We start from the raw sequence: 9,755 nt of genomic DNA on the forward strand, positions 1-9,755 counted from the left end.
TGTATGTGTATATGTACAGTTATGGATATTTATATGTGGTGTATGTTGATTTATTTGTATTTGTATTGAATTGTATTGTATTGTATTGTATTGTATTGTATTTATATTGTATGTGTGAATGCATGTGTGTGTGTGGTATAAAGTAATACTGTATCATACAAAATGTTTCATGCACCGACCGGCACTTAAAGGGGCCACTTTAAACGTGTAACATCATCGGCTTCTTAAAGTATGCCATATGCACACACCCTAGCTGATTTTCACATGCTGACATTTCACTTTTTGTTTTGTTTCTTCGTAACCATGCAATTTTAATGTAGGTTCATGCTTAACATACGATGACACACCAAGGCAATTTACTGGCGGCCACAGGCTCCAGAGCCGTTCACAGCCCCCATGTCATCGGGCGAGATGCTGATTGTTTAGCGGATAAGAGCTGCTAAGAGCCGACGGGGCTCATACATGGCAGATACGTAGAGCGGTTTGGACCAGGGTGTGTGTCGGAGAGGCGAGGAGAGGACTGGAGAGGAGAGGAGGAAGAGGCCAGAAACTGTATATTGTTTAATAAACATCGGAATGTTCCACAGTGGCCTTGTTTGTGGTGCAGTGGCATGGTGGTGGTTTTCAGAGATAATTTGGCGAGCAGATTTTTTTTTCAAAAGGGGTCATTGTGCAGCCTGACCAGTAGGACCTTCTAATCCGTTGGTGAAAAAAAAAAAGAATTTGGTCAGCTCAGAAACAGGTTGAATATCTGTGTGAGGTTTAATCTTGCTGTCTTTATTAGCAAGGGTGGAGTGATGGTTGCTTAATTTCCCAGAGCTACACGACAAATTCTGTGGCCGCAGTGCAGGCCCGGTCTCATGTTAGGGTAGTAATCATTATAATCCCTTATGAAGCGGTAGGAGTTATTGAGGAGGCAATCAACACTCAGCCTGCTGCTGTTCATTTGCCTTCAGCTATGACCAGGCACGTTTGACTGGGGTGGGCTGTGTGTGTGTGTGTGTGTGTGTGTGTGTGTGTGTGTGTGTGTGTGTGTGTGTGTGTGTGTGTGTGTGTGTGTGTGTGTGTGTGTGTGTGTGTGTGTGTGTGTGTGTGTGTGTGTGTGTGTGTGTGTGTGTGTGTGTGTGTGTGTGCGTGACTGCGTGGGTCCGTGTGTGCGTGCCGTGCGTGTGTGCGTGCGTGCGTGCGTGCGTGCGTCTGTCTTTGTCTTCTGTATTTGTTGGTGTACAGTATGCGAGTTAGTGTGTCTCTCGTGGACAAACAGTTTGGAGGCAGCTCATTCGTCTCCCTATAGCATCTTATTGTATTTTCTAAGGTGATATTCCCAGATGTGATATAGTACAATGGAAACTTCTCGCACGACCAGGAGAGCTTCCAAATCCAGCACCTGGTGATACGGGGGGATAATGAGAGCCGTGCGAAAGCCCCGAGACGTCTGCTCCGCTCATAAATCCAGATTAGCATCACTGGAATCAGATCAGCCTCGCACTCCTGGGTCTCAGTTTAACTTCGATTTAGTTCGTGTTTATACTAAAATGTTTGATCCAATCTTGTTCTCAGCCTCCCGTTTTCATTTTTCATTGGTCGGTGTAAGTTACTGCACTGTGCAGTGCTGCACGTACCTTGGGTGTGTTTTTATGCTTCATATTTCCAGGGTCCTAATGACTACACTTTTCTACACATACTTTTCTGCATTAAGTCTTCTTAACTGATATTCCTTAACCTTATTTTAGTGAAATGGCAAAGGAGGAAAGGTGATCAACTCTTTTGTTATCTGCCCCTCCCAAAGGGGGAAGGGCCAGTTATTACAATGACCCCGTCTGTTTGGCTGCGTTCCTGACGGCACATGCAGAAGCAGTCTCTGCTGCGAGCATGCGAACTTCGCCATTCCAATGCATTCTGGTTAGAATTTTCTAACCAGAATGCATCGGAATTGCGCATTGCAGGAACGTGGCCAAACAGACAGAACGTGGCCATTGTAACTGGTCCATACCCCTTTGTCTGCCTGTTTATCTGTTTGTCCATTTGTCCATTTTTCCACCCCCTGTGTGTTTGTGTCATCTTCAGTGGGTGCCAAACATATACCAAGTCATACATATACCAACTCTTTGGCAAACACACACACACACACACACACACACACACACACACACACACACACACACACACACACACACACACACACACACACACACACACACACACACAAAACATCATGCACATACTGTATAGTGTAGGTCAAGTTGCCATCGCTGATCGCTCTTGTTGTTGGCTTGTTGGTAGGGTACCCACTTCGTGATCACAGGCCTGCTCTTCGCATGCAAGTACCGGGTGGGAGTGATGCCCCTAACCGGCGCTCCAGGGTCAGAGGCCGTTACCTCGGTAACCACCCCACAGTGCTCAGCCCTCAAAGGCAGAGGCAAGAAGTTCATCCCTTGTGCAAGAGATGGTGGTGAGTTGAGGAAGTGTTCCATACCAGATCTTGAAGTTTTGGCAAAGGACGCGCTCAACTTCTTGGAAAAACGAAAGTCTTTGGGTGCGAGATAAAATGTATCAACTTAAGGAAGAAAAATCCGCACTCACAAACTGCGTCTCATTATTTATTTATATTACCACCATGTCCAAAAAGCAAACGCGTTTCGGCCACGCACTGATGAAGGCTTGATAGCCGAAACGCGTTTGCTTTTTGGACATGGTGGTAATATACATAAATAATGCGACGCAGTTTGTGAGTGCGGATTTTCCATACCAGATCTTACAACTGTACTTTTTATACTTTAAAACTGGCCTTTGTTTCACTCAAAGTGTATTTGTCTTAAGAGCGAAAGCGGCTCCCATTTTTCATTGATAAAGTTTCCCAGCTGTCAGCCTAGCCCAAACTTCTCTAGGACTTTTCCCCATTCGACATCCTGATTGCAAATGAGAATTACATTTCTGTCATCAATGACGTCTTGCGACATCATCACAAGGTGACAAGCACATGGGAGGACGGGAGTTAGGACGATGGAAAGAACCCACTCTGGACCCAGGAGGTTCTGCTGTGGCTGCTACTGCAAGTTACGGCATTCAGGTTGAGAGGCGGTTTGGTTACACTTTACTTGACGCTGGCGTCATACGTATGACATAACAGTGCCATAATAGTGTCACAACTGTGTCATGACATAGTCATCATGAATGACTCATAAACATGATGCCAATGTAATAAATGCTTTATGGTCATGAAAAGGGCTTTGCCATAACCGAATGTCACTTAAAGGGACACTGTGTGAGATTTTTAGTTATTTATTTCCAGATTCCTGCTGCCCACTCACTAATGTTACCTTTTTCATGAATACTTACCACCAGCATCACATTCTAAGTATTCATTATGACTGGAAAATTTGCACTTTTCATACATGAAAAGGGGGATCTTCTCCATGGTCCGCCATTTTGAATTTCCAAAAATAGCCATTTTTAGCTGCAAAAATGACTGTACTTGATCCATACTAGAAAATATTTGTTAATGACTCAGTAAACTTTCATGTAAAGATCAAATTTGGCAAAGTCATTAAATATTTATGACATTGACATAATGTTTATGACACCTGCATGACTGTGTTACGACACTGTTATGTCACCCTTATGTGCCCACGTCAGGTTAAGTGTCACCTTGATGACACTAATGACCAATGGCTTTTCATTTTCGAACTCCCTCAGATTACTGGGATAGTTAAGTAACCATTGGTTGCCTACTGCAAATATGGCCTGATGTAGAAAGTCATACAGGTTTCCCTCCTGGTTGAATGCTTACTAGGCTATTCGGATTTACCACATAGGCACTTCCTTATTTTTTATTCTTTTGCATAGGTAGCCAGTAGGGTTTCGGATGCACCCAAGATCTCTATCATGAAGTGAACACAGAACTGACGCTAAACTGGTCTCTGCATAAATATCCTTACTCTAGAGCACCACCCAGTGGTCAGGAAAGCACAGCTGCGGCCGGAGAAGCTCGGTGTGGACTTCCAGGCGGTGAACGGCTCTCTGCAGGCGGTCTTCAGCTGGCAAGTGTCCCAGGCCGCTCCGGGACAAGCACCAATCACCGGCTTCCAGCTCTCCTGGGTGCAGGTCCCAAGCAGCAGCAGCGGCGGCATCAGTGACGAAGAAATCGCTGTTACCACAACAACGGACACCATAGTCACCCAAACTAGGATCCTGCCTCCAGTAAGTCTCAGTGACATAGAGGGAACATAGATCTACCATTAAGACATAAAAAACACATTGCTATCTCCCTCTCTCTCTTATTTGTGTATCTGTGTTAGTGTGTTATGATGGATCATTCAGAAAGAGTTTGGCTCTTCAAGCCTATTGTTTTTTCTGTAATGTTCTAAAACTAATATAGTCACTTATACATGTACAGTATTTGTATAACCCCATCTGAGGAGACAATAGATTCAACTCATTGTCATGTTGCTATAGATTCTGGAACACCAGAGGCTGTTGTGGTTGTGTCCCCCGTATTGCTCAGACTGGGTGTCAATCTTCCCGTTGCTCTCCTGCAGGACCAGTTCTCATACAGTGTGGACGGGCTGCTGCCCGGCAGCGTCTACAAGGTGCAGGTCCAGGTGCTGTCAGCAGGGGGCAGCGGGCCCTCGGTGGCACGGACACTTCACTCTCCACAGCTCCCCTCCACCGACGGCCAGCTATGAGGTAAGCTGAGCTGAGCTAGTGGCAAGCCGACCCCTGATGCTCTGTCAGGAAACAAGGTGGCAAAATTCACACTGACACACCTAACGGAGGTGGAGGAAATATAAATGGTGGAAATATATGTGCATTATTAGCGTGATTCTGTGTGTGTGTTTGTGTGTGTGTGTGTGTGTGTGTGTGTGTGTGTGTGTGTGTGTGTGTGTGTGTGTGTGTGTGTGTGTGTGTGTGTGTGTGTGTGTGTGTGTGTGTGTGTGTGTGTGTGTGTGTGTGTTAAACTGACGAAGAGAGAAAGGGGGGTGCGATCACAACACCAGAAACTTCAGAGTGAGGTTACAGGGTCAGCCCTTAATGTAGGCCCAACCTCCGACTCCCCCAGCCTCCGTGATGCTAACCAGACACCACTCCACTGTTCTGCTGTGTGTGTGTGTGTGTGTGTGTGTGTGTGTGTGTGTGTGTGTGTGTGTGTGTGTGTGTGTGTGTGTGTGTGTGTGTGTGTGTGTGTGTGTGTGTGTGTGTGTGTGTGTGTGTGTGCCTCTGTGTTCCAGTGTGTGTCTGTGTGTGTGTTCCTGTCTGCGTGCGTGCGTGCGTGCGTGTGTGTGTTCCCGTGCTGCTGTGTGCAGAGGTGCTCCTGAGATAGGTGCCAAGCGTACCTCAGCAGATGAGGTCACTCACTGTCCCTTTGATCTGGTCCGCCACAGAGCACCATTCCCTTCTCAGGCCGTTTGGACCTTCACTGTCTGGGCCAGGGCCACTGGCAGTTCTAGCCAGGCCCAGGACAAATTCATCAGAAAGTCCCACCCTCTCAGTACATACAGTGTAATGAGGACCCAATTTCCATGAGCCCGAGACAATTGACCCATTTGCCCCCTTTGTTCCCTGTGGAGCTCAATGCAAGTATGGAGGTAATGACTCTGGTGTGCTTAATTTGAGAAAAAAAAAAAAAGAAACGCCAAACATGAGCACATTATTGCAGTGGTCAGGATGATCAGGATTTTTTTTTTTTTAAATCACATCAAAGCTTTTTGTTATACAGAAAAAGCATGGGCGTTCACCTCGAAATCCCATTTTTATTTATTTACCGCTCAGCAAACTTTGGCATCCCATGTCCACACCGTTGCTGCCAAAGAGATTAAACCCGCTACCCTTTGCCTGAACACACACACATGCGATTCCATGTGGGGTTTGTACTTTGAAAAGGTTGGGAGTTACTTTGACAACCTTGTTTTGTTTGCGCTCCACACAAGCCCACAGCTCATCTACCCAAAGCTATCTGTGCAGCAGAGAAATCTTTCACGTTTGATTATGAAACAAACCTTGTCCCTAAACAACATTGATCTCACTCTACACTGATCGCTATGCACCCAAAACTCCATGAAACGTCACTCTGAGTTTTGTTCCACTGTCTTCATTTGAATGGACTGGACTGGACACATACAAAAACTGCTATCATACAACAATTCATGATGGATTGCAGATTGCTCAAGACAAGTTTGAGAAAGACAAAACAAGGTCAACAGACCTCCAAACCATCCAAAAAATAAACTGGTCTCAGACCGACATAATGGTGTATACAACAGAGTTGTTGCACGCGACTAAAAAATGATTAAAACTACAAGATTGAGCCCAAGTTTGGTGGCAGAACTGGGCACAAACACACTTTTCCACTTGGACAGGCTAGGCTGTTTAGAACGTCACTCTCTCTGAGGTGTGCGTGGGTTTTGAATAAGGGCTGTGGAGACATGTTCTCCTCTGACCCGAAAACATGAAATACACCAGTCATAAAACATCAATGCCCACCTCTAACTAGCGAATAAATATCACATTTCCTCTATTGGCAGAGTGGCATGTTGTGTCTATATATTTAACTGCATTAGCACAGAGGCAGGAACAGACCTGTGTTGTGGGTTTATGCAATTAATCTGTCTCCGTGGCATGCTTTTAAAAAAGAATGAAATGTTTGTTTTAAAAGGTTAACCCCCCCCCAAAGAACTGTGCATTTGGTAAGACGTAGTCAAATTTGTCTGGCTTGAATTAAATGCTAAGTTCACAGTAAACAGATGTCATCCCTGATCCGTATTGGACGATCAGAATGTTTCCCCTTTCTTTCCATTCATAAATTCAATATAGAAGCGTTCTGCACAGAAGGTTTCTTTTGTAAGGCATGGCGTGGCAACAAAGGAAAGCAGAACAAGATTTAACTGAGTTCAGGTGTTCCCATCCATCAGCGTAGCACGTTTACAGCCTTCCATGTCGTTGCATTCCACCGTCATGTAGGCCCAGTTCTCTTGCCCTTGTTGCTTTGCGTCTTACAGGTCATTAACAGCCATGAGAACTGCCACTGGCGCAATCCATACAAGGGGCTTCACACATTCAGTCATCAGCAGTCACCTTGAGTTGTTAAAGTCATCACTTTTATGTGTGTGTAGTAGAGTATGACCTCATGTGAAATCAACTGGTCTGCACTCATCTCTCTGGTTCAGGTGGTTCTGTGTGTGCGCGTGTGTGTGCGCATGTGTGTGCGTGTGTGTGTGTGTGTGTGTGTGAGAGAGAGAGTGTGTGTGTGTGTGTGCGTGTGCGTGCATGCGTGCGTGCGTGCGTACGAGTATGTGTGCTCTAGACAGAGACAAGATACACAGATAACGGTCTGTCTACTCAGAAAGCCCTTAACTTTAACATGTTCGAATAACAGGGAAAAAGCACAATGGCTTTGGCTATTTCTGGGAAAAGGGGCCTTTGCTATGCACACTCGAAATCCTGATGTGGTATTGCCACTGTCCTGCAATCATTCGAAAGAGATTGCTTCACAATGCCAAAGGTCACATTGCCTTTCTGCAGCCATAAAGGTACGCTAAAGCAAAGCCTGAAAATCCAATTTGGTTTTGTATAATTTTTGTACACTTCTTAGAAAAAAACACTTTGACCACCAACTTTCCTAGTTTCCTTTGCTTCCAGCCTTATTTTGTCTTTACCTGTTTGAATGTCTTTTTCTCTGAGAAATAAATGAATGAACATGAAACAGCACAATGTAATCAACAACAAAAATGCAAAACAGACTATGCAAGCATAGTGCAATAATTGTAATTTCAGGGTTAAAAGTTACAAGTCATTAGTGGATTGTTGGATTGTGGCAATTGACATGATCTGAGGCACCCCTGTACATGGTGGCAGGGAGTGTTTTTCTTCCAAGAGCAGGGTGCAATCAATACATTTGAAGTAGCATTTTGGATTAAAACTAAGATAAGTTCTCTTGATACAGCATTTCTATGTATACGCCATGTATTTGTTATCAAAGTCATTTGTTATGTTCTGTGGGAATGCAGCCAGCTGCTAAAAACAGCAGTCTTCCGTGAAACTGCAATAAAACACCCATGCTTTCAGAAAATAATTATCTCCTTCTGTCGTGCTGCGAGTTGACGTAACCTTTCTCCCTTCTCCTCGCATGGAGGTGTAAAGTGGTTTTGGAGGCCTCTCTCTGTGCTGCATCCAGATTTGATATTTATGGCCACTGCGCTGGTCTATGTTTTGTCTCCCTCTCCTTTTCCACTGCAGACGCCTTCCACATCGATCTCCAACTCCCCTCAGTGCAGCTGCAGCTCCTGTTTGCCCTGTGAGAGTACCACTACAGCCCCTGTCCACTCCATCCCCAACACACCTGGACTCCTCCCCGACTCCTGCTCCACCCACAGCACTCCACTGCAATGCACCGCACGGCGCCTCGTCACACCTCAGACAGCAGGCCAGCACTCCACATCATACAGCTCAGCACTCCACTGCACCATACAACATCTCACTGCACCACGCCACGCCACACCACAGAAAGCAGACTAGCACTCCACATCACACTGCACCACACCACATAGAGCAGCCCAGCGCTGATCACACACCACACCACACCATACCGTAGAAAGCGGCCCAACACTGCACATGACACTGCACCACACTACATCGCACCACACCGCAGATAGTGGCCCAATACTCCAGCAACTATGACTTTGCCAGTGGCAAGACCATTTGCATGATAGACCCAGTGACTTTTATATGGAAAAATCTAGATAATCCTGGACCTGATACAACATATTCTGTCAGTTAATATAGTTAATGTTTAAAAACTGCTAAGAATCGTGTAGGTACTGTATGAATCATTTATGTTATCTACATTTATGTTATATATAAATATATGTAAAAACTAAGTAGCACTGATGTATGTAGGTCTATTGTGTGTCGATGTCATTGATGTTTTCTTCATAAAAAGATTTTCTCCTTATTTTTTATGTGTAAAGCTTCCATGTCAACCTCAGTATTGTTTTTCTTTTCTTTTTGCTTTACAGGTAAATATCATAAATTATTTTTTATCACCACATGTTTTTCAGTGAACTTCAAAAAAAGAAAAAGAAAAAAAAACAATCCAAGAAAAGTCTTTGAACTCATCCCTTATTTATTGTGATGTACCAAGAGTGGAATGTATGATTTTGCTCAAAAGTTGAGCAAGTGATGTACAACTCAGTTCATTGTAAATCCACAAGGGCGCCACACTAATCCGCTTTTTGGGGGGGGAGAAGATATGGAGGAATTTACTGTAAAGGGTCAGTATATTATTGTGAAATGAGGTCAGATGAGGCGAGATGCTTCCCACAAGAATGTAAAGAGAAGGCGATTTTGACTTATACGGACATGTCAAAGAGGCTCTCGAGGCTTGATCAGGGCCCTGCTTTTCCAGCATCTCACTCCTGAAGACAGCGGGGAATCAGTTCTGCGCCTCTGGCATTGATTTTGAACGGGGGAGAGGCGCGTGTATTGTATGTTGTTTCTAGTGTAAACACTGTTTCTATGCTGACAGAGGTTCAGCCAAGTTACGGCGTTTCATTTGTGGCGGGCCACTCGTGGCCCTTTTTGTATCATTGCATATTATATATACATTTACTCTGTAAATATTGTACTTGTTGATGTGTAAACAACTGTATGTGCTTAAAATGAATAAAAATCCAAATCATCCAAGTCTTTGTTCTGGTGAGTTTGTGTTGTGGTGATACTGAAGGCATAGCGGCATGCAAGAGGATCTGTTAGCACCATCT

The 9,755-nt window shown here is 44.7% G+C and overlaps 1 protein-coding gene across 1 annotated transcript in view; it reads left to right on the plus strand.

The window, feature by feature from the left end:
* anos1b (anosmin 1b) overlaps positions 1–9,678 on the plus strand; it is a 76,412-nt gene extending 66,734 nt beyond the window's left edge. The window contains exons 11-14 of the mRNA XM_063200874.1: positions 2,284–2,452; positions 3,944–4,200; positions 4,539–4,686; positions 8,233–9,678. Of these exons, the coding sequence (XP_063056944.1) occupies positions 2,284–2,452; positions 3,944–4,200; positions 4,539–4,685 (573 nt within the window). The 3' untranslated portion in view covers position 4,686; positions 8,233–9,678. The remainder of the gene's footprint in view (positions 1–2,283; positions 2,453–3,943; positions 4,201–4,538; positions 4,687–8,232) is intronic.
* Positions 9,679–9,755: the final 77 nt, after the last annotated feature.

This window comes from Engraulis encrasicolus, chromosome 6, assembly GCF_034702125.1.
Source record: "Engraulis encrasicolus isolate BLACKSEA-1 chromosome 6, IST_EnEncr_1.0, whole genome shotgun sequence".
Taxonomy (NCBI): Eukaryota; Metazoa; Chordata; class Actinopteri; order Clupeiformes; family Engraulidae; genus Engraulis; species Engraulis encrasicolus.